Source organism: Asterias rubens, chromosome 7 (genome assembly GCF_902459465.1).
Source record: "Asterias rubens chromosome 7, eAstRub1.3, whole genome shotgun sequence".
Taxonomy (NCBI): domain Eukaryota; kingdom Metazoa; phylum Echinodermata; class Asteroidea; order Forcipulatida; family Asteriidae; genus Asterias; species Asterias rubens.
Window position 1 is genome coordinate 20360944 of NC_047068.1, and position 24312 is coordinate 20385255.

Below are 24312 nucleotides of genomic sequence, written 5' to 3' on the forward strand. Positions count from 1 at the left end.
TGTATCCAAACCTTCTGTCACTAGATCATCTCATCTTCATTCAGGACCAGTGCTTTGGGTAGTTCTGTATAAAACGTGTATTTTTATCCTGTAGATAAACTTTTGTTTGCAAGATTGTTTCTGTCACTTACTAAAAAAACTAGCATCAACACGCAACCCCCTCCCACACAATTCTTTTTGTGCACAATAATGTTTGAGCTGCCATCCTCAGAACAATAATTATCAGATTTTAATTTTATTTTAAGGATTCCCGTTGGAATCGATTGAGAGAAAAAAACAATCAATTGAAAAGTACTACGCTAGTGGCAATTCCAGTGATTAGAAATAAGTTTAAAACCAAAAGAGGGCGCTATTTCAGGCATTATAGGGTGCACCACAAACTCCCATTCAAAAATAAGCAGCTTCTTGAAAATAAACAAACTGATAAATTTTCAGACAAGTAAACTTCAGATTTATTTTCGATTTTTGGTAGGTCAGCCTTTAAAAGTGCAATCTTAGGCCAATTTTGAGAGGGGGGGGGAGGGGAGGGGGAGACCCAATCATAAACTTGGAACCAAGGCAACCTCGGCAACCATCAATTAAAAGATATTGCCCCATTCCTCTCAAATACATTATTCTAGTGCTCTGAAAGATTTGTGTGTCACAAATAACCTCTTCTCCAATTATTTTTGTTGCGTTCTCGATGACTCCGGTCCCCAATCAAGACTGTGTTTTAATAGTGCACTCCGCAAAGTGAAATGAGTCAATACATCTTCGACCCTCAATAAAAAAATTTGCACTGCCCATCGCTTTGAAATCAAACTTCAAAATGACATGTACATAAGATTTTATTGAAACGGTTTTAATACAGTACTTTTTAAGTTTTCTTATCAAACTTGAATGCTGATTACTTATTGGTATAAAATAAGGACATGGCAATGGCACATAGAATTGCATTAGAAAATGAAAAATCAAATATTAACAAAAATTTCCTTTTTAATTTAAGGTTTACATCTCATGCATACACTTGAAGAAAAAAAAATCAAAAACCTCTACAATCATACACCTCTGGACTTACTCTACAGGAATATATTAATCCTTTCTAACAAATAAATACATACTATACATGAATCTGTCTGCATTCTACAGGAGTGGTTTAGTTTTTCTAACCAGCCTTTTCGCTCACTTTATTTATCCAATTAACCTGACCATGGTAATTCCTGCTTGTGCCATTTTGTGATTCCCTGTGTGTTACTGTGCAGTGCGGATTTTAGGCAATGCGCTCGCAGTTTTAAGCATTTTGACTCTCAAGATGGAAGACCATGGACACACAGTTAGTTGCCATGTTTGATGTCAGCGCAAGAGGCCTAGAAGCAGGCATTTAATATTTTCCGACTTAAGTGTAATTTCCAATTTAGTTGCTCTTGGGAAAAATCAGGCAAAATTTTTTGAAAGCCTAAATTAAACTCTATACCAATTAGCAGGTAGATCAGCCCATGTAATCAAAATATTTTACCTAATTTTTTACAGAAGAACAAAATATCAATCCTGTGTTTACTTCAACTTTGATGGCTCCATCAAATTCCAACAGCATACAGGTCAATCTCGGTGGTCTAGTTGGTAAGACACTGCTCTAGAATTGCAAGGGGCATGAGTTCGAATCCCACCCAAGTAATAAAGCTGTGGATTTTTTGTTCACAGGACTCTGGAAAGTACCGTGTATTCAGTGCTGACACACATTGGTGTAAGGGTAAAAACCAAAATTAATTGAGCTCCGACACCAAGGTTTTCATAGTAACTATACATACAGACGTGTCTACCCTGCTAACATGGCAACTAGACCCTCACTGGGTCATCTGACCATGACCTTAACAACTTAAAGATCTTATTTACAATCTCCTGACTCTCAGAGCCTTGCAGCTGGGGGTGGGGGGAATAGTAAAAGTGCTAAAACATCACTCTGACTCAACACTTGCACATTTCTACAAAAGAAAGTTGGCAAAAATGATGATCAATTATTTTAAAAATACAAAGTTTCTGGTTCTTCTTAAAGGCACTGGACAAGTTTGGTAATTACTCAAAGTATATATTAGCATAACTTCTTATTTGGTAAGGAGCAACAGAGAGCTGTCGATTGTTTAAAACATTGTGAGAAACAACTCCCTCTGAAGTAATGTAGGTTTTGAGAAAGAGGTAATTTTTCACTAAATTATTTGAATCTGAGAACTACTTCAGGCCTGAAGCCTTTCTCAGGTTACTGAAAGCACTCACATTTGTGCAACTGGTAGGGTGTATTTTCTTTCATTGTTTTCTTGCAACTTCATATTCAATGACCAATTGAGCTAAATAGTTTACAGATTTGTTAATTTATGCATAAGTTGGGATAAACCAAGTGAGAATACTTGTCTTTGACATTTTACCAAACATGTACAGTGCTTTTAAGCCAAATCAGTTGTCAAAGTTTCGGGGGAAAAAATAATAAAAACAGTTGTTAAAGGCACTGGACAGCTTTGGTAATTGTCAAAGTCCAATCTTCTCACTTGGTGTATCTCGACATATGCATGAAATAACAAACCTTTGAAAATTGGTTGTCGAAGTTGCGAGAGAATAATGGAAGAAAAAACACCCTACAAGTTGTGTGCTTTCAGATGCTGGAGTTCAAGACCTAAGCTGAGGTCTAGATTCAATTAAATCATGTAAATTTGAGTGAGATATAACTTCCTCCTCAAAAACTACATTACTTCAGAGGGAGTCGTTTCTCACAATGTTTTATACTATCAACATTCCTCGTTACCAGCTAAGTTTTTATGCTTACAATTATTTTGAGTGATTACCAAACATGTGAAGTGCCTTTAAACATCACCATCAAACCAACGATTCCTCATTGTTTTCTATACATCAAAATCAAGCAATAAACACTATAAGCAATAGGTATCTCTACTGTACGTAATGAGGTATGGGGCTAATTTGAACTTCTATACAAGACAGTAGTTACTTTGGGAATGGGTTTTGGGAAATGAAACATTTTTTGTTTAAGAAATATTCTTCTCTTAGGCACATAAGAAATTGACTGGAAAATCTCTGCACAGTGCAGTGGTTAGCATTTGATCACTTGGCTTGTGTTTGAGAAGGAGCATAATAAAAAAACTCATTAACATTCTCTTGAAAACTGTCTGTTTTGATACCTTTTGTGATGAAGTTTTTGGTCATGACATGTATCCTCACTCACTGTGAATGAAGATGTTCATGTATGTTATATAGAAGTTTCAGCTTCATTAGTTGTCAAGTTTTTGAGAGAAAAAAATTGAAAATCACAGAGGAGAGTCAAGTAAATCCGTTGTATTTGCTAAAATATTTTTTTGTCGCACTGAGACGAACATTATTTTTGTGAAATTGTTTTACTCATTTCTCAAAACCTACAGCACCTCGACAAGTAATATTTTAAGAGATACTTTCTACTGTTGGACTTTTGTGTTTTGTGTTGTACAAAAAGTATCCAAACGATTTAACCGGAGCAGGCAGTAGTTTTACCTTAGTAATGTCAGGTGTCCCAAAGTAGGACATGCAGCTTGCCTTTTGTTTCTGCCGACACTCGCTCCTTTTGTTTTGGAATGTCTGGTCTTAACATCCCCGCGAGGATGTGCCAATATTTTTAAGCATTCTGAGTTTTGACACCCTCTTTTATATATACCCTAGATCCATCAAACGCAGTTTTCACCCTGATTTTATACACGGCAGTATACATAAAATTAAGGTTAGGTGATGCACATTTGCCAACCAAATGACAAAGATCTGTGTGTGTTGGTTATCTATTGCGCCCTCTATTGGCCACACTGTTGTTGGCCTTTTGGCAACCACCATTGATTTTATCAAAGGTACAATCATGGAGGTAGAATGTTTAACGCATCACTGTCCTCAAAGGCATCCTAGCTACCATAGGCAGCACGCCGTATCATCCGCAAACTCTGCGTACGTCTCTAACCCCTGGAAGAAAAACTCTGATCTGTGTCGTGAATTGGCTATCATATACGCGTACAATCTGAGACGCTAAAGTTTTCAAAAAGTTCTTTTTGTCGCAAGGCAAACAGATATAAAGATGTTAGTGTTCACTTTTTTTGTCACGCAACACTGACCTCAAGTTTCCTACAACTTTCCACACAGAACATCCAGCCTGAGCGTGATTAATGCCAACGCAGAATGGAGGCGCGTAACCACATGACTAATTTAAATATCCCATATATTTTTATACTTTTAGGTCACACTTAAAGGGGGTTACGATCGAGCCACGCATTCTCGGACTGAAAAGAAAATTGCGCGGCAAGATCATACACCAATTGGAACCAGGTTGCCTCTAAGGATCTCTGAGGAGAACCAATAATTTCAATCATAAAGTCTCTGAATTTGTACACTTGTACAAACCCATACGACCCTCACAGGCACAATGTGTGTTAAAAACATGAAGCACACAGCAGTCTCCAAGTCAGAGCCATATATTGACATAGTTGTGACATAGAGGGAACAGTAATCTTCGGTCACATAGTTGCTGATTTCAGTCAAAAATGAAGCACAACCCAAAGTGCAGACTAGTCCGGCACCCTGTGTTCGCCCATGCATGTTTTTTGGACACAAAATTGCTTCTAATCGCAAGTTTTCAAAGCTTATTACACAGCTCCAAGTTACACAATGCTGTCTCAAACACTTGAAAACTACATCTTTTGACAATGCACATCAAAATCACATGCAACAGTGTTTATAAATAAAAAAAACGCATCTGCAGTGACAAAGCATTCTCTCCTATAACAAATACTTAGTTTATATTTTTATATAAAAAAAACTGTTATATATACATGTACACCTCTCCCATTTATTCTCTTTGCTTTCACAAAATGCCCACCTAAAAAATAAAATTAAAAAAACAAAAAGAAGAAACAGAATTGCACTGACATTTTGATACATGAACCAGTAGACCATTTTCACCAGGCCTGGAATCATACAGAGGCAATGGCCTGTTGCCCCTGATCTTGGACTTGGTGCCCCTTCAAAAGCTTCTCATAGACTATAAGATTTCCCAAAGGGAGTTCCCCTTTGCAAAATGAAAATGGCCTTGCCCTCTCAAAGACGAAATTCCAGGTCTGTTACACACACAAAATATTTGAGCATCTTTCAATGTACTACACATCGATGCTACTACACATTATTCAAATATCTACTCTAAAAGAGATTATGGCACGATAAAACTGCATAGTAATTAAAAACACTGTATATCAAAGCCTCTATGTTTCTAAACTTTCCAATTTTTAAAAACCATTTCATGTTTCACACTTTGAGAAAATAATGTAACATGCCTCAACTCCTCTAGCCTGTCATACATGTATCAGACAATGACCCAATTTCACAGTTTTCTGCTTAGCAGAAATGCGCAGAATTCCAGTCCAAAAATGGTATCCTGTTACACATGGTATTGTAGCCATTTACCCTAATCTGGTAAGCAATTAATACTGTGCTTAGCAACTTTTTGTGCATAAGTAGCTCTATGAAATTTAATCTTTTGTCAAGGCCTTCGTGGCTTGGACAGCTTCGTAGAGCCGCGGTCCCAAGCGACTGGAACGGGAGACCACACACGCGAGTGGCAAAGCCACGAGGGCCTTTTCCAACTTGTTTGCGGTTTCTTATCTCGACTTATGCTACCAAAAGGGTAGCAAAAGTCCAAACCAATCAGAAGCGACTGGGGTCAGCGGGTCAGCATACATTCATTCACCCTATGAATAATTCATCAACAACACCATAAAACAAGTTGGAAATGGCACTCGTGGCTTCGCCACTTGCGTGTGTGGTCTCCCGTTCCAGTCGCTTGGAACCCCGGCTCTACAAAGGCCATGACAAAAGGCTATATGAAATTGGGTTCATGACTTCACCTTGTATGTAGCATATTAGTGCTGTGCAAACAAATGACGTACAAATAACCCATTGCATAATGACAGCCAAAATCAGACATAAGAAACGACCTCACACCGTCTGAACTTTTACCGAGCGGATGCACACTGACATAGGCCATGTCCAAATTAGGAGCTACAGCTCGGGCTACAGCTAGCGGCAAGACTTCTGCGTCGTCATGGGCGTCCTTAGCAGCACTCTTAGCAACAGCCATTGCTGTAGGTGCCAATTCGGATACGGCCCGACTGAAACCAAACATAGGCTGTCTGAAATAGTTGGGTGCCTTTTTCAAATCGTGGTCTGGGCCGCCTGTCACAGACTTGCTTTAAGCACAAAAAAAACTAGCTCAGCACAATAAATTAGCCTAACAAGATTGTTACCAGCCAAACCATCATGTCACACCATCTATAACTAGTGTCCCACTAATTTTTGCGTAAACAGAAATTTGTTAAGCAATCATTTCTGTTTAAGCATCTCGATAGTCACGGGAAATGTACCAAAACACCGAAACAAGTGTTCGGTGGGTTTGAATTTGTTCTTGATGCTTGTTGGTACTGTGAACATTTGAAACTAAGTTACACACACTGTACGGTAGTTGAACTATCTGTACAATAAATTGATGCCGATGTCATTGTGGGGTTTCAGATTAGGGACAACAGATACCCGGTACCACCCTTAATTGGCATTGTGGGTTCTAATATGGGTACAAGTATACCCAACTGGGATATTGTTAATGATAACACGGCACTTCAATAGACCGTAATGAATATGGCGTCGCCGTTCAAATATCTGCCCTTCAACATGGCGTCTTTGCGCGCCCGTGTGTGTGTGTGTGTGTATGGGTGCATGTTCTGTATAAATCAATTCAGGAATGCTGCGTGCTTCATTGATGTACGCATATGGGTGCGCATATGGTTGCCCTACAATACAGCGACTTTCATAGCAAAAGGGGGGTTATTCAATACGGTCTATATCCAAATTTGGACAGCTTTGGTAATAATGACCTAGAGAGAACAACTACTGTACATGTAAGGATCATTCACACCCATAATTGGGTAGCATCAATATCGATGGGATGAACAAGTTATAAATTGGGTTTTGTGTTTTGCAGCAAATGTCCGAGCAGGTTCTTATAAAGTTAGTGTGCAGCGTGTAAGAACCCCTGCATGGGCAGCAATACAAAAATGAGGTCATCTCAGAAGGGTCGCTTGGGCTGTAAACAGATAATAAACCCAATTTGTAAGGTGTGGGTTGCATTAACCCAGAAGGGCAAGGTAGATTTCCTGAGATTCAGACGTCAGATACATACGCAGAAGTCAAATTTGATCATAACTTTTGCATTTTTTTCATGATTATTAAGCTGAGAAACGCTATCAAAATCAGAAGACAAACATTATATTTTCCTTGAGAGGTACACAATGTATCTAGACTGAAATATTGGAATGAACAAGTTTTCAAATCTTAGCCACAGTAACAAGTTGCCTGATCTGTCGGAATTTGCCACATCCAGTGCATGGTAATATTTTGAAGGTAACCATCAAAACTGCTCACACAAAAGCATGGGATTTGGCTGTGGTCCTCTGTGCCTTACATGCTACGAACACTGCCACCAAGTGGCTCACAAGTGACTGAGTAAAACATACATTTTGTTTATACTATAGAAACATTTCACCGACTCAAGGCAAGGAAATGTTCCCACTTAACAGCTGCATAATGAAGAAATAAAAAACATTCAAAGATCATAGAAAACCTAAGGTATGTGAAAGAAAAACGGCTTGATGGGGAGACTACTTGGCTGAGGAGCAAGCCTGATAAAACTCTGTTGCTGGAGAACAAATAAACCGCAATGACGGATTGAGGTGAGACTAGTTGACAGATACATGTAGGCTGGCCTGGTGACACCCACCCCAGAGCTGTGACTGGCCTAAGACAAGACTAGTGAACAGATGGGTTGGCCTAGTGACACCCATCCTAGAGCTGTGTGCAAAGAAATTGTAATAACTGGCTTGAAGTGAGACTAGTTGACAGATAGGCTGGCCTGGTGACACCTACCATAGAGCTGTGTGCGAAGAAACTGGGATGACTGGCTTGAGGCGAGACTAGTTGACTGATAACCTATCCTGGCAAAACTCTGGTGCTATAATAAGCAAAGAAACTGCGATGACTGACTTGAGTTGAGACTAGTCGGCAAGCTTGATGATACCTTAGTGTTGACAAACTAAGAAACTGTAGAGGTCCAGAGATGAGAAACTTCCCAACAAGAAATTTCCGACATCGTCTCAGGATTTACTTGAAGAGATAAAATGAAGTGGTTGGTCCCTGTGCAAGAAATACAAAATCACGGTGACAAGAACTGGTGATTGAGGCTTACATTACATTATATTGTGCATTTAATTCTAGTCTTTGAATTAAGGTGTATTGAAAGTTCAATTAAAAGTAGAACGGATATAAATGTGCGCTGTATGCGTACATTTGTACATCTTGCACACAGTCTGACTATGTTCAGCGATCAGGTCAACATTTTCACAAATTTGTATTTTTGCAAAGGATTTTGGTACTTTTTGTAACACAAAGCACAATGTCCATAGATTTACATTAACCTCCCACCATCTGAAGATAATGATAGTAGAAAGCTTACCTTAAAATATTGTTTGCTAATATTATGTAGTTTTTGAGAAATGAGTAAAACAATGTCTCGAAAGTATGTTTTAAATGCTAAAATAATTTTCGTCTCCTGAGAAGTATAGAACTGCATACTATTATCATCATTATTATTTGCAACTTCACATGTTTAAAGGGTCTACATGTATGTAACTTTTGGAGGACAACAAACACAATGTCCACAGATTTACACTAAACTTACACAGTTTGAAGATAATGATAGTAGAAAGCTTCCCTGAAAATACTATGTGCTGAGGTGCTGTAGTTTGGGGGAAATGAGTAAAACAACGTCATGAAAATAATTTTCGTCTCATGAGACGAAAATTATTTTAATCGTTTACAAACGTATTTTCATGACATTGTTTTACTAATTTCTCAAAAACTACAGCACCTCAGTAAGTAAGATTTGATGGGAAGCTTTCCACTATCATTATCTGCAAACCCTGTAAGTTTAATGTAAATCTATGGACATTTTTAAAAAGTACCCAAATCCTTTAAAGGATATAAATACATGTAGAGGAATCTGCTTAAAAAAAATAAACAAGCATCATGAAAGAGAAATGATTTGACACTGACCTTAGCTCTATGACCTATGATCTCTCAACCGGAAAGCCCGTTCTTGTAAGATCTGAAAATGAAAAATTACAAAGGACAACATGTTAACTGTTGGCAGTGGCATTGTCACCTCCTTGCACCTCTTTGATCTAGTTTGATTTAGCTTCACAACCAGAACTAATAAATGTACATGATGAAAACCAAATGAAAAGAACCTAACCCTAACTTAAAGGCACTGGGTGGATTTCACAAACAGTTAAGACTGGTCTTATCTCGAGTTGGGACGAGTTACTAGTCCTAACTCTTTGTGAAATCAACCCCTTGACACATTTGGTAATGGACCCTTCCCATGAAATATGCTAATTACATTCACGCATGCGTACAGACCCTGTTGGTTGGCAAACGCCATAGAGTTGTGCACTAAGCAGACGCGCGTCTGCGTCACGCATCCACTAGCCGTGTACAAAACAGCGCTATGTTCCCTCATTTTGCCAACCAAAACGTTAGTGCGCACGCGCTATGTGCAATTTACATATTTCATGGGAAGGGTCTATTGTCAAAGACCACTCTTAACACTTGGTTGTATCTCAACATAAATGCATAAAATAAGAAATCTGTGAAAACTTGAACTCAATTGGTTGTCGACGTTGCAAAAGAATAATGGAAGAAGAAAAAAAACACTCTTGTCGCACAAATTGTGTGCTTTCAGATACCTTGACTTGGAGACCTCAGCTGAAGTCTCAAAATCAATTCAAATATTTTAGTGAGAAATTACTAAAACTACGTTACTTCAGAGAGAGCTGTTTCTCACAATGTTTTATACTATCAACACGTATGGCGCTTCTTGAGAGTGCGCTGTCATATGCAAGGGGTCAATAGTAAAGAAGTGGAAGAACACTTACCTTTGCTTTGTCTGTTGGTTCTACCGTGGGAATCCCGTCTGTGTTGTTTAGTTCCTTAGATACCACACACAAGAACTCACACTGGTCCTCATTGCTATAGTTATAAGATGAACCAATGTTTACCAGCTAAATAAAAGAAGAGATAAAAACAATGACAGATTAAGAGACAGAAGATTTGTAAGGGTAATTAAGTTATCCAGTCTTAAAGGAACACGTTGCCTTGGATCGGTCGAGTTGGTCTTTGAAAAGCGTTTGTAACCGTTTGTTATAAAATGCATATGGGTAGAAAGATGTTGTAAAAGTAGAATACAATGATCCACACAAACATGCCTCGAAATTGCACGGTTTTCCTTTTACTTCATTGTCTAACACGGTCGGCCATTTATGGGAGTCAAATTTTTTACTCCCATAAATGGCCGACCGTGTTAGTTAGAACAGTAAAAGGAAAACCACGTGATTTTGAGGCAAACTTGTGTGGATCATTGTATTCTACTTTTAAAACATCTTTCCAACTATACGCATTTTATAAAAAACGGTTACACATGCTTTTTATAGATCAACTCGTCCGATCCAAGGCAACGCGTTCCTTTAAAGGAGTATTTATATGCAATTAAAGCTGTGTCACTCAGTTATCAAGATAAGAGAATGAACTTTGCACAGTGTTTTTTCCAGTTTCTGAATCACAGTCACTCTAAAAGGTAAAAATATGAAATTGGCAGTTGCAAATTAATTTACTACATAACCCATTTTCAAACCTTTTTAAGTTATACGTAGACTCCTATGGCAAAGATCAAAACTCTTCCAGCTTGAAATCAGTATCATCTTTGAAGCACTTAAAGACACTGGACACTATTGGTAATTGTCAAAGACCAGTCTTCTCACTTGGTGTATCTCAACATATGCATAAAATAACAAACCTGAGAAAATTTTAGCTCAATTGGTCGTCAAAGTTGCGAGATAATACATGTACTTAAAGAAAAAACACCCTTGTAAACACAAAGTTGTGTGCTTTCAGATGCTTGATTTTGAGACCTCAAAATCTAATTCTGAGGTCTCGTTATCAAAGCTTTGGAAAATGACTTTTTTTCATCAAAAACTATGTTACTTCAGAGGGAGCCATTTCTGACAATGTTTTATACTATCAACAGCTCTCCATAACTCATTACCAAGTAAAGTTTTATGCTGATAAATATTTTGAGTAATTACCAATAGTGTCCACTGCTTTTAATCAAAGCAAACAACACAGGACAGCTCTGGGTTTGTGCACAAACACCTAATGTCTAGTTATTAATATTATTATTAATATTTAATGTGTCTATCCTCTCACTCTTCCAGGCTCCCCCTTGAGAACTTTCTGGAAAACATCCCCCAGACAGGGATTACAGAATCACTCTTAAAGCGTTCCATTTTACTCTTGACATGCGATGGCTCAAGCAAGCCAGAGTTCCTAATTGATATTCACGACCAGCCTGACTCACGACCATCCAGGCGCCTCATCACTATGCCTTGCCAATGGCAATGCCCTTACAAGCAAAGTGTACCTTTGTTTTTTTGAAACCCTTAGATTTTGGTTGCGTGTTTGAGACATTGCTGAAACTCTGGAGCAAATGTGCACAAAGAAAGAATAATCCCTTAAAGGGAAGGTACCTGTTTGGTTATTGTCAAAGACCAGTCTTCTCACTTGGTGTATCCACTTATAACCATAAAATAACAAGCCTGTGAAAATTTGGGCTCAATTCGTCATCGAAGTTGCGAGAAAATGATGAAAGAAAAAACACCCTTGTTGGACGAATTTGTGTGCTTTCAGATAGGAATTAGTGAAAACATTTACTCTTTCTTAAAAAAACTACGTTACTTCAGAGGGAGTCGTTTCCCACAATGTTCTATACTACCAACAGCTCCCCAATGCTCGTTACCAAGTCGGTTTTTAAGTTAATATTTGTTTTGAGTAATTACCAAACGTGTACCTTCCCTTTAAAAATATTACTGACAGTAATGCTTCTCCGGTTCAAACCTTGGGTCATAAAAACTGACATCATTACTTTGAAATGAAATTATTCTCAAAATGCTTTGTACTATCGAAAGCTGCTGTAGGCTTCTAACGAGTCAATTTTTATTGGCATTAATTATAAGAGTGATTACCAAACCAACACTTTTGGTGATTATTTGTATGGGGAAGAATTTCATTATCGTTTAAAAAAAAAAATTAGTTGTTAATTTTATGATGTCTGTACTGTGACCAATCATCCATTTAAATTATTACTGTCTGAAAACGCTGAGGTCTTTACAAATTATGTTGGATTATTGACATGAAAAGTCGTGAGCGACACAAATGGTTCACCAAGCTTGACTACTTTTGTAGTTAGCGTGGCACGATTAACCAAGTAACTGAAAAACCGTAGTTGTGAGTCGACTAAGAAACTATAGTAGTGACTTTGACACTAGTCGCACTAGTTGCCCAAGCTTGGTGAGAAATCCCTTTACTTCAAAGTTACGATTTCTGTAGGTCGTAGAGAACGAATGTTGTTGCATGAATTAAAGCTTCTCTCTTATCGTCTCTTGGATTTCTTTCTTTTCTTCTAGTCTTCCACAAAGGGCTGGATTTTTTAAAAGAACACCGCAGGTCACTTTTTCAAAGTCGAGTCACTGACATTGCACTTAATTATTTCCTGCACAAAGGTGGCCACCATTTCGGACAGAAATCCATTCCGTCTTGAGTGTCTCTCCTTCATACATTATGCAAGCCTAGAGTGCTACCGTTATCGCACTAGGGTTCAGTTTGATTTCAATTAGAATGTTAAATCTGGACAATTCAGAGGATGGTCAGCTCAGACGTTGATGAAAATTACATGAGAATTACTAAAGGACACTAAAGGATTAACAGAGAGAGCTGCTTGTGTACATTACATACATGTACATTGTACATGTACATATGTAGTGCACGTACATGTACATGTAGTGCAGGGGTGAGAGTAATTACTAACAAAAAGTCTGAAACTTGGATACAAATTCAAAGGTATGTCGAGATGATGCCATTTCTACTGTTTGGTTACCCCTGGGGTTATAGATTCCAAGGAGCTTTTGGAAACAGTATCCAAAGCACTAGAGAAGTAGACCAATGAGTATTTACTATAATTTTATTTTAGTTGTGGAAACAAAATTGTCTGATTTTTCTTCAACAGGCCGACATAAAAAGTCTGAATTCAGACAAAAGTCTAAACAATCTCATCCCTGATAAGTGATAGTGTTCATAATCTAGTAAAGTTATTGCATCAGACACTAGTCTACATGTACATAGCTGCTGCACAGCTCTATACAAGAGCTGGAATTTCGCTTGTGTGTAATTTTACCCCCCAAAAAGACTCAGACGGAAACTTTAATTTCTCGGGTGACCTTATAGTCTTTGAAGGAATTTAAAATATGCTTAGCACAGAAAATCTTGCTAAGCAGAAACAGCATACCAGCCAACATTCCATTAAGTTTACTCTGTTACGACTGGTGCCCCAATCATTTGTTGCTTAGCAAACCAATATGCTTAGCAGTATTTGTTGCTAAACTGCTTTATGAAATTGGGCCCTGCCCGTTTACAAAAGCTTCTTTTTTCCCAAAAAGAAAACAACCCCCAGAAACCCATCAGTCCAAATGACTAGACCACACTCTGATTTTGTACACACTGTTTTTGTGTACAAAGTGTTCTTGTGAACATGTACCCGAACAATGGGGGGGGGGGGAGTCTGTTAGCTTGTGAAAATCTCTAGGGAACCCTGCTAAATGGATAGTGAGATTGAGAGCATGCTTACCACCCACTCTCCTACAAGCACTCTTACCTCTGCCTCTAGAGGGAGGGCTCTTGTACTGAGTCAGAGTGGGACACCGTTAGAATGTGGATGAGTATAGTTAGGTACAGTGGTATACATGCAGTGTACTATATAAAGTAAGTAGGATTCATCAGGGATGCATGGCCATGCTTCGAGTCTGGGATGAATGCACTTTTTTGTCAGTTTAAAACACTTTCCATTATGACTAGGGCCCAATTTCATAGAGCTGCTTAAGCACAATTTTTTTTTTAATAAGAACAAGCAAAATATGCTTACCAGAATAAGGGTTACCACTCAAACTGTATGTTACATGTACAGTTTGTGACTAAATTCTGCTTATTTTTGCTTAGCAGAAAGGTGTTAAGGCATAATTCTCTGCTTAAGCAGCTCTTTAAAATTTGGCCTTCATCCAAGACCAATTAGTCATAACAGAGGTTGTTTAGTTTCACTTTAAACATTTTCCTGTTTTTGTTTCTCAGGAATTAAAAAAACAAGAGTCATCTTTGTTTTTGCAGTGCAATGAGTGCCCTGCGTGTTCTGAACATAAAAATTAAAAAAATACAACCAAACATAAGTTTCCGTCTGCAGATATTGATTTCAAATGATGATGTAGGCGTCCAGTCATTTCAAGTAACTGTTTTAAAACCCTTTAGAGTCCACAAGCTGATTGTATCAAAATGGCATAACAGCCGCAAACAGCCCCAAGGTTTGACCTATTTCCATTTACTAGAGAGGTCAAAGAAAAGGTCAAGTCCAGATATGAAAATTTCCAATTAATTTTAGTATATTAACATAGTATCCCAATTTCAAAACACAAATTGAAATTTTCTGTTTCATGTAATTTCTGTTGACAATTATTTTTACTGACAAAATATCACTAAAGAAATGAACAGCATTATAAATGTCTGGGCGTTTTGTGATGATTATACAGAGATTGGACATAATGAGGTATGTCACTCAATTAAAAAAAAATGGCATCCCCGAACAAAGATATTGACAAAATAGGGACACCGCCAATATAGGGCTAGATAGGTCAGTTGGTAGAGCGCCGGCACGTTAATCCGGAGGTCGTTGGTTCGAATCCCACTCTAGTCAATTCTTTGTTCAACCCCAAAAATCAATTTAAAAAAAACCTAGACTACTGGGGTTGTCCCATTGTATGTTTACTGACCCTACAAATGTACACCAAAATCACAGGCCTCGAGCCTGTAACCCAGTGTTAATTTCAAGCCCTGTCTCAGCACTCACCTGTTCAAATCTCCATCCATCTGACATTGTGGAGACCATTTGCGTTAATTCCTCTTCTTGGCACTGTAATACTCTATACACATGCTTTAAAGAACCCTACACATAAAGACACAAAAACAATAAGTTGGGATACTAGTTTCTTTCAATTTTTAAGTCAATGGTTTAAACTCCCAACGGGAAAACAAATGTGAAACATTTACAGACTCTCTAAATCAGTTCACGGCCAGTTCTTTCTTCACTTTGAGGTTGACCCACTGTACAGTTAGTTAGAAATACGAGACAAAATGGAAATAGACTTTTGACAAATCTTGTACTCGGGGAAAACAAAAATCCGACAAACCATCAGCATTTGACTTGGCTTAGTGGTTTCTTTTCCTTTCATCCCTGTCTAATCAAAACCTTCCAATTTTAAGTCCCTATGTATTTGTGTGTTTTCTTGCCATTTCAGATTTTCCTCCCACATCTAACACTGACATTTCATCACCATCTCCTCTTCCACATTTTCTGGGCTACAGGTAAAAAGAACCTTTTGAGAGTTTCCTTATTTCATTACTTCAGAGATTGAAATAAAAGTGGAGTAACTCCCGGTTCGTACTTCCTGCGAATGCGAATGTGAAACAAACTTTGACTTCACAAATTTGCAACAAATAATTTGCAATAGTTGAACTGTGTTCAACTCCTATAAAACATTCACAGCGAAAACAGCCATGTAGCGTCACAACTCGCTTCGCATTTGCAGGAAGTATGAACCGGGCTTAACTATGGTGTAGAAAGAGAACATTGTATTCTTACCTGTGCTGTTCGTGTATCCCTATCTCGTATTCTCTCTTTGACTGTCTTTATTAATGATGTAATGTTATAGAACTCTGCTTCTTCTAAAACACCTACACACACATAGAAAGGGGGAAAGCAAATTTGTAAAATTGAAGAAAACTTTTGCTGCAATTGTTATACCACCAAACTGAAAGCAACCGCACTGGAAAGACAAGCTGTGGTAGGAGAGGTGACAGTGGTTCCAGCAGGGTATAATTTGAGGAGGAGATCAAGGGCAAATAATAATAAGAAGAATCAATTTTTGTATAGCGCTTAATCACAGCCCGAAGGGCGTCTCAAAGCGCTCCCAATATTATTAACCCCTTGGTCACTGGGCCATATTATTTCATTCCTTAAACCGTCTCTCCCTTGGAGTATAGAGCCTTTGCTGCGAGTAACCACGCTCCAAGTTAATCATTCACATAAACCATCTCGGCCCTCACAGGTACCCATTTTACTCTTGGGTGGAGAGAAGCAATGGTTAAGTGTCAAACCCATCCTGATGAACCACCAGAACTTGAGTCAGATTCTGTTATCCGCTCGGCCACAACACCCCCAAAATGCCTATGTCTAAACCCCTGTTCACACATAGACGCCACTTCTACTACGATGGAAAAGTGGCAGAGAGGGTGGCCAATAGCGAGCCAATTGTGGGCCAAACATGGGAAGATCTCCATGAGCGTGGTTTGGTCGGGGGGTGGGATCTCCTTACTAGGTTGGGAAGTTGCATTCTCTTCCCAAGCTTATCTTGAACGTGTTCAGACTATGTAAGCATAGCCGAGTCAGAGCCAACAATGAACTGTCTTGTTAAAGAATGTTGTGGGAACGCCATTATTGTACAAGCAGTTATGTAGTACTGAACATTCAAATGTGAAACAATTTTATTATTGGAGATTGCCTGGAACTGGTTGGTAAATGGGGCCCAATTTCATGGCACTGCTTACCGCGGATTCTGCGCTAATGGCCCATAGAGGCAGTAATGACAGAACTCCGAAACAAGCACCAACACAAAATTGGGCCCAGAGTGGAGGGATGGAAGGGGCCGGCCGAATGGGTCGGTCTAGCATCCTGATACACACCTTCCTCTGATAGGTCCTTGTTTAATACCAGCTTGCCATGCCTCAGGTAATTTAAAACTGGCCCAAAGTAGGTCGGGTCACGGTCGATAAGATAGGCACCGGTGTCATCCTGCAGAAAATAAATGGAAATGACGATCATTTTATTTCTGTAGATCTATTTATTTGTTACCCCAGTTTTTAGTTTTGACAGGAAGTGCCTGGTTCAGTAATGTCAATTTCAAGGTTAATGGGTTTGTACTACAAAGTATTGTGTGCAAGTGCCAGTAGATAACACGTACATGTACTATGTAGTAGGCCCCTATTTAATAGATGTCAAGTGTGCATCAAGGATAAAGAACATCCATTTTGGTTTTACTCATGCACAGATGTGTGTTAGCACTGTATTGACCCAATTCACTTGACGTCATCATCAGAAAATCTTGGAACCGCCATACTGGTGGGCAATGCCAACTGTGCGTTATTCAGTGAGGTGCGCATTTTAGGCGACGCGGCTTTTACACATAAACCTATTGACCACCAAAATGGTGAGCTTGACACAGTTGCCGCGTGTGACGTGCGTGTAAGGGGTCAATACTCGGTACTTTCCTGAGTTCTGTGAACAAGAAATCACAGGCATATTACTCGGTGGGATTCGAACCCATGACCTTTGCCTTTCTAGAACAGTTTCATACCAACTAGACCACCGAGACTGCCTGGTAGTGGTAGTTGGAGCCAGTTCGAATCCCATGTATGTATAAAGTAGTGTGCACATGATGCTACTGTAAATAAGGGTCTTTGAGTAAAGAAACACAGATCGTTCAAAGGCACTGTTTTAGTGAAATAATAAATTTGATAATAACATACATAAAAATTACATCCCCCGTTGTTACCACTTGTTTTAAAATGTGTACGTGGGTGTGTTGTACACAAGTACATTGTACAGCTGTACAGTATTGCAGAATGCAAATATCAACCTTAATAATCCCTGGCTCACACATCAAGCACACGGTGATACAATAACAAAACCAGGCCTTGTCAGCGGTGATGATTACTCTACGTACATATATAACCCCAAAAGACACAAAATGCATTATAACAAGGGAAAAAAGAAGGGGGAAAACAGGCCTGTCTTTATTCTTCGTTTCTGAAAGGCGGGGGCTCCAGGGCATTTTCTCATTTGTAAAGGGCACCACCCTACAATATGAGGAAATTGTAAAATTCTACTGTCAAAGCATTTCAAGGGCACCAAGGCAATGACCATAGGGCGTCCATGGAGGCAATCGCCTGCATTGCCTCCATGGTTTGTATCAGGCCTGAGAACAAGAATCTATATCTCCTCATGAGAAATACTATGGTTAGTACATATTCAGTGGTGGGCTTAAAACAGGCTACAGGCACCCTGTGACATTCACCATTGAGCCATCCCCACCTGTTTCAGTGAGCATAGCATAAGTGCTATTCACACGACAGGATGGTAACTGGGGTCCCTTGCTTAATTTTAGCATGGTTGTAAAAATGTTACAATTATTTGAAAAGATTTTCAAGAGAACTTTGACAGTGTAGAAAAAAATTGTTGTCGTTTCACAGCCAAGGCATATTTTGTAAAATTTTACATTCCTTCTACAATTTAGCAAGGGACCCTTGCTAAATTGCTCTTGTGTGATACAGAGGGTGGGTGTGTGGGATAAGTGTGGGATGAGTTCGGATAGTATTGTGTCAGGTCGTAATTTCCATGGTTCACTGGTCCAGATCTCAAGTTGTAATAATGGCCAAGGGAAGACTATGGGTTGATAGCTTAGCTTGGCGTAGGCGTTCAGCAGCACAGGGGAATGCATTGACACTGTTATAATTGGAAATGTCAGACTTGGACGGTACATTCTACATGTATCAGGTAGCTTCCCACATGTGGTTACTGTTCTGGCCCATGTTGCACATGAACACTGTGATTAAACATTACATTGTAACTGTTCACACATGTTCCATTACATCATCCATATTAATAGAAAGGACCACCTCTCACAGTGCTTCATTCAAAGTGCTATTCACACGACAGCAATTTAACTAGGGTGCCTAGTTTCAGCATGGTTGTAAAATGTAGTGCTACAATGTTTGACAAGATTTTGCAAAAGAACTTGAACAGTAGACAAAATTGTTGTCCTTTCACGCGAGGTACATTTTGTAAAATATTACAATCAATCATGCTACAATTTAGCAAGGAACCAGGTTGCTAAATTGCTCTTGTGTGAAAGGGGCTTTATAAGACATACTGGGCAGCTATAAACTACTCTTTGGTTTTGATCGTTTGGCTTTAATAAAGGAGAGCTCTTTCATTTTCCTCCAAGTTTCACACACAATAGTCTAAAGACAAAATTTAGACATCCTATTAAATAAAATCTGACTGTTTCAATTGTATATATCCATGGTACAACAACACCGCTAACGATAATGTTCATACATGTATTGCAGGATTGGTTGTGTTTTGATTGTTTGTTTCTCTTTTTTACAAATTGAAAGCAAATTATACTTGCCACATCACTAGTTTATTTCCAGCTACATACATACGTATACATTACACCTTTTTTACCCACAATTTATTTTCTCAAAAAGGCCTGGATTCATCTGAAATTTTAAATAGTGCTTTTCAAAAAAACCCAACAAGAATATGAGTCGGCAGAGGAATTATAACACAAGTCTGTACACATTAACTTTGGTTTTTACCCAAACACCGATGTGTGTTAGCACTGTATACTCAGTACTTTCCTAAGTCCTGTGAAAAAAATATCACAGGCATGTTACCCGGGTGGGATTCGAACCCACGACCCTTGTAATTCTAGAGCAGTGTCTTACCAACTAGACTACCAAGGTTGCCCGGTAGCTAGAGGCAGTTCGAATCCTATGTTTGGCAGCGGGTACAGCAACGATATAAGCGATGTTAAATTTGCAGATCTCTTATAAAGTCTGTACACATTGTACAAAATGTATGACACATTATTTGGTATACCGCTACAGAAATTTTACTGTGTCTGTTTTTCCTCAACTGAAATTCATGAGTGGAAATGTCCACAATTAACGTTTTTTATGTAACCCTCCTGTACACATTTGGTGCATATGTACATGTACTGTACTCCATTTAAAGGGAAGGTACACATTTGGTATTTACTCAAAACAAATATTAACTTTAAAACTGACTTGGTAACGAGCATTGGAGAGCTGTTGATAGTATAAAACATTGTGGGAAATGACTCCCTCTGAAGTAACATAGTTTTAGAGAAAGAGGTAATTTCTCACTAAAATATTATAAGACTTCTACCTAGAAGTCTTTATTTTTTATCTGAAAACACACAAATTTGTCCAATTGATGCCTAATTGAGCAGGCTTGTTATTTTATGCTTATGATGGGATACACCAAGTGTGAACACTGGTCTTTGACAATTACCAAGCGTGTACAGTGCCTATAACATGTAAAACAAGATGACTAAAATCTCCCATTTACAGGCCTTGAATTTCATCCTTCCATTGCAAAAACTTAAAGTCTCCATGAAACTTTTGAAGGGGCACCAATGCCAAGACCAGGGCAATGGAAGCAAAGGTTATTCCAGGCCTGATATTATATGCCACACTGAATGCACAACATGGTGAAAAAGTAACGTACATGTACTGTACACAGCCCACACTTTCCTACACCAAGTATGTTCAATCAGTGCCACAGAATGCTGCTGGAGAAATTGAACAAAGGTTGAGAACTCACTGCATCCTTTTACAACAGTGGCCCAAATTCCATTGCAATTGAGCACAGCTGGTGGCTTCTCCACTCTTGTTCATGAAAATAAGTCCACAAATTGCTGAGTGGGGTACCACAGGGGTCCTTATTGGGTCCAGTGAAGATTTTTGTTATTTCACGATTTTGATAAATTTTTCTAGATTTTACACAATTTAGCCTGCTTTCTGCAGATGAATCCAATCTATTTTACAGGCCTGATACTTCACGGAGGCAACAAAGGCGATTGCCTCTGTGTCCCCTGGTCATTGCCTTAGTGCCCTTGAAATGCTCCAGTACAAATTTGCAATTTCATCATAGGGTGCCCTTTAACAAGAAAAAAATGCCTTGGTGCCCTTGCCCTTTCGAAAACGAAGCATACAGCCCTGATTTTATTCTATAAAAATGGAGACAATACATTTCACAAGGAAACCCTTTGTGTTTTAAACTAGGTTAAAAGGTATTTTATGTACAAGTAACAACCTTTGATTTTTACTGATTTATACATATTCAAAATTATCAAGAAAGGTGTGTACACAACCAAGTTCATCTGTGAAAGTTTCAGCCGAATACCGTGTCTACTAGCTGAGAAAACAGCATCAAAAAATGAAAGTATTTTCACAAGAATGTTAAATATCCATGTATGTGTGAGGTGACAGTGGCTACCAACTACATCTATGGTCCCAGCATTCGCGAACGAAAACCAACCCTCAGAAATCTGAAAAACGATTCAAGCATGACTCACAGTCCTTTCTCACTCTCAGATTCAATTTTTTTTATTTTGTTGATTTTTAATCACTTGCTTGGGCATTTTAGACAAATGAATTTGGCAGGATTCTTACCACCATTCTTTAGAACATAAAAACAAATGTACAAACTTGCGGATATTTTTTAGTTTAGTGGATGGGAATTTTTACAATTTAAAGCAATTGGACCCTTTCGGTTCAGAAAAAAAAAAAAAAGTTCACAGATTTACAAATAACTTGCAGGGTTTACAGAAGGCAATGGTGAAAGACTTCTCTTGAAATATTATTCCATGAAATGCTTTACTTTTTGAGAAAACAGCAAAACAATATAAATTCTCGTTAACGAGAATTACGGATTTATTTTAAACACATGTCATGACACGGCGAAACGCGCGGAAACAAGGGTGGGTTTTTCCCGTTGTTTTCTCCCGACTCCGATGACCGATTGAGCCTAAATTTTCACAGGCTTGTTATTTGATATAGAAGTTGTGGTACACAAAGTGTGGGCCTTGGACAACACTGTTTACCGAAAGGGTCCAATGGCTTTAATAAAAGTAACACTCTTGATCACAGACACAGGGGGGGACACAGTTGATCATTGATGAAAATACGGTGACACTTTTTGCTTTGTAAAAATAGGTAATTTTCTAACTAAATAAACACTTTATTAAACTTTGAGGTAGACACTAAAAATAAAATATTATTTTTGCAAACAAACAAACGTCCACATCACATGTGACTTTCCCTTTTCAACAATGTAGAGTTTGTAAAGGATAACTTTCCGTATGGCGCCACCACTTTTTCACTAATTTTTACAAAAAGGGATATATCCATCAGGTAAAATAGATACTATATTATTTTTTTTCGAATGAAAAAGTGGTGGCGCCATACGGAAACTTTTCCTTTGTAAATTGTATCTTTCTTTAAAATCTTGCCAATAAACCATTATAACGCTGACATAGTGACTCCCAACAGTTAAACAAAATATGATCCTCCCTTTAAACAAATAACAATATTGATTTAATTATTTTGATATGATTTTAACGAATTAACCAGTAAAATTTAAAACAGGATCACTCACCGTGTCCGAACTTAGGTCCGGGACTGGATCATCTTGACATAATCTGCATAGAAATGACTTGGGATCTCTACATAGTGTCGTCCTAGTTGTCAAGAAATATGTTCCTCCTACATTCAGCCGAACCCATTTCGATTCTGTCTTCTCTTGGACGCCGTTTTGTCGAGAAACGTCTGTTTCCATTGTCAAGTGATTGCTGCTCACTGCACCGACCCCACCAGTCGCCATGTTGGAATAGTACAAGTTGACGTGTGGTAGCGCCCTCTGTTGACATTATGAGATGCAGTGCGTTCCATCATCACGCATACAGCAGCATGGGCGTCAATCAGGGGGGGGGGACAAGTCCCTACCCACAACTCTTGAAGGGTGGGGAATACAATATCAAATGTTTTCCCATGTTTTTTAAGCAACCTTTAGCATGAATCTCAAGCATTGTACTGTGTAAAACCAAACCCTTTGTCCCACCATCAGCTTCAATCCTGGGGGCAATTCGGATGACACCACTTTTTGATCAAAATGTGCCCTCCCCCACAAAATTGGCCTAAGATTGCACCACAGAGCACCTAGAATGCAAAATTTCCCCGGGCCCTTAAACGGGCCTGGACCCCACGCCGTAAAGTCTTCAAACCCTAACGCTCCATCAGACAGATTTGTACCCCTCTTAAAAGAGCGGGAGGAAGGGTCTGTCCCCTCTTTTTTGAAGGGTGGGGGTCAGAGGCACAATATCAAACGTCCCTCCATGTTTTTGACCACCTTTATACCATGAGGCTCAATTTTTGCACTGTGGTGACCTTACCCTGTTTCCCACCTTTTGCATTAATCCGTTGGGAGGGGGAAGGGGGTAGTTGGACTACACTCTGTTCACCCCAAGTTTGTGTTAACTCGTGTGTTATTAACTTAATTGTATACAAGGGAACGTGCGTGCCATCTCCATAGCTACTGAACGTTCGTTAAAGTATAATTATACGTGTTTACTTTTCGGTGATGCGCTGTCTCATTCTGGCATTGCTGTTTTGCGGCCTCCATGGCTAGTTCGAGATTGGTCAACAAGTTACTGCGCATTCCAGGTTGTTATTAACTCTGAAGCTTTTGACACCATTATTCATTGAGACGTTTCTGAGATTGTTTTTATTTTCTGTAAACATTTTGCGTACAAACATTGCAAGCAAGCAATTGTTTTTATTTTGTTTTAATGAAAATTCAAGTTATTTCCAAAATCCAAAATCCAAAAGGACCAAAATTCTACTGCTCAAATTTTGAAGGCTACATTCGCAAAGCTAGGCCGGCCTCTCATCAAAGGCCACTCAAAATTGGCCTAAGATTGCATCACCATCGAGAATGCAACATTTTCCAACGCCGTTAAGGCTTCACATTCGCATGCTCAAGTTTTACAAATTTGCCCCCAAAAATTGTATTAGATCAACACCAAGAAGATGCTGTTAACCCAAAAGGCTCTACTGCTGCTCACATTTTTAAAACTCTATGTTTTGTTTCATTCATTTTGCCTCTTATTGGCCTAAGAGTGCACCTGAGGGCTTTTAAAATGGGATGAAACGCCGTCAGAGCATTATTATGTAGAAATAATATGGATACGAAGCTATAATTGAATTGTTTTTGGTAATAACATTTTTGTGTTGCATAATGCGTTGAAGTTCCAACATCTATAACAGTGGAAAAGTGACAAATAAAAAATACAAAACCGAGTACAATTGATTGAGTGACGTTTTTACTTACTGATTGGTTAATTTATTATTGATTGATTT

The 24312-nt window shown here is 38.7% G+C and overlaps 1 protein-coding gene across 1 annotated transcript; it reads right to left on the reverse strand.

Moving 5' to 3' along the window:
* Nucleotides 1-3404: 3404 nt before the first annotated feature.
* Nucleotides 3405-22777, reverse strand: LOC117292379 (BTB/POZ domain-containing protein KCTD5-like). Its single transcript, XM_033774407.1, has 7 exons — nt 22553-22777; nt 16990-17098; nt 15890-15981; nt 15098-15193; nt 10032-10157; nt 9151-9202; nt 3405-8232 (listed from the first exon to the last, which is right to left on the reverse strand). Exons 1-6 carry the CDS (start codon nt 22775-22777, stop codon nt 9158-9160), a joined length of 693 nt encoding a protein of 230 aa, XP_033630298.1. The 3' UTR covers nt 3405-8232; nt 9151-9157.
* Nucleotides 22778-24312: the final 1535 nt, after the last annotated feature.

Excerpts from the sequence above, each read along its gene's own strand:
- LOC117292379 (XM_033774407.1), bottom strand. The coding sequence starts at position 22,777 with ATGGCGACTGGTGGGGTCGGTGCAGTGAGCAGCAATCACTTGACAATG. Across the intron at positions 17,099-22,552 it reads CGGACCTAAGTTCGGACACG|GATGACACCGGTGCCTATCT; the intron begins GTGAGTGATCCT and ends TATTTTCTGCAG. Across the intron at positions 10,158-15,097 it reads ATGGATGGAGATTTGAACAG|CTGGTAAACATTGGTTCATC; the intron begins GTGAGTGCTGAG and ends TCTTTTATTTAG.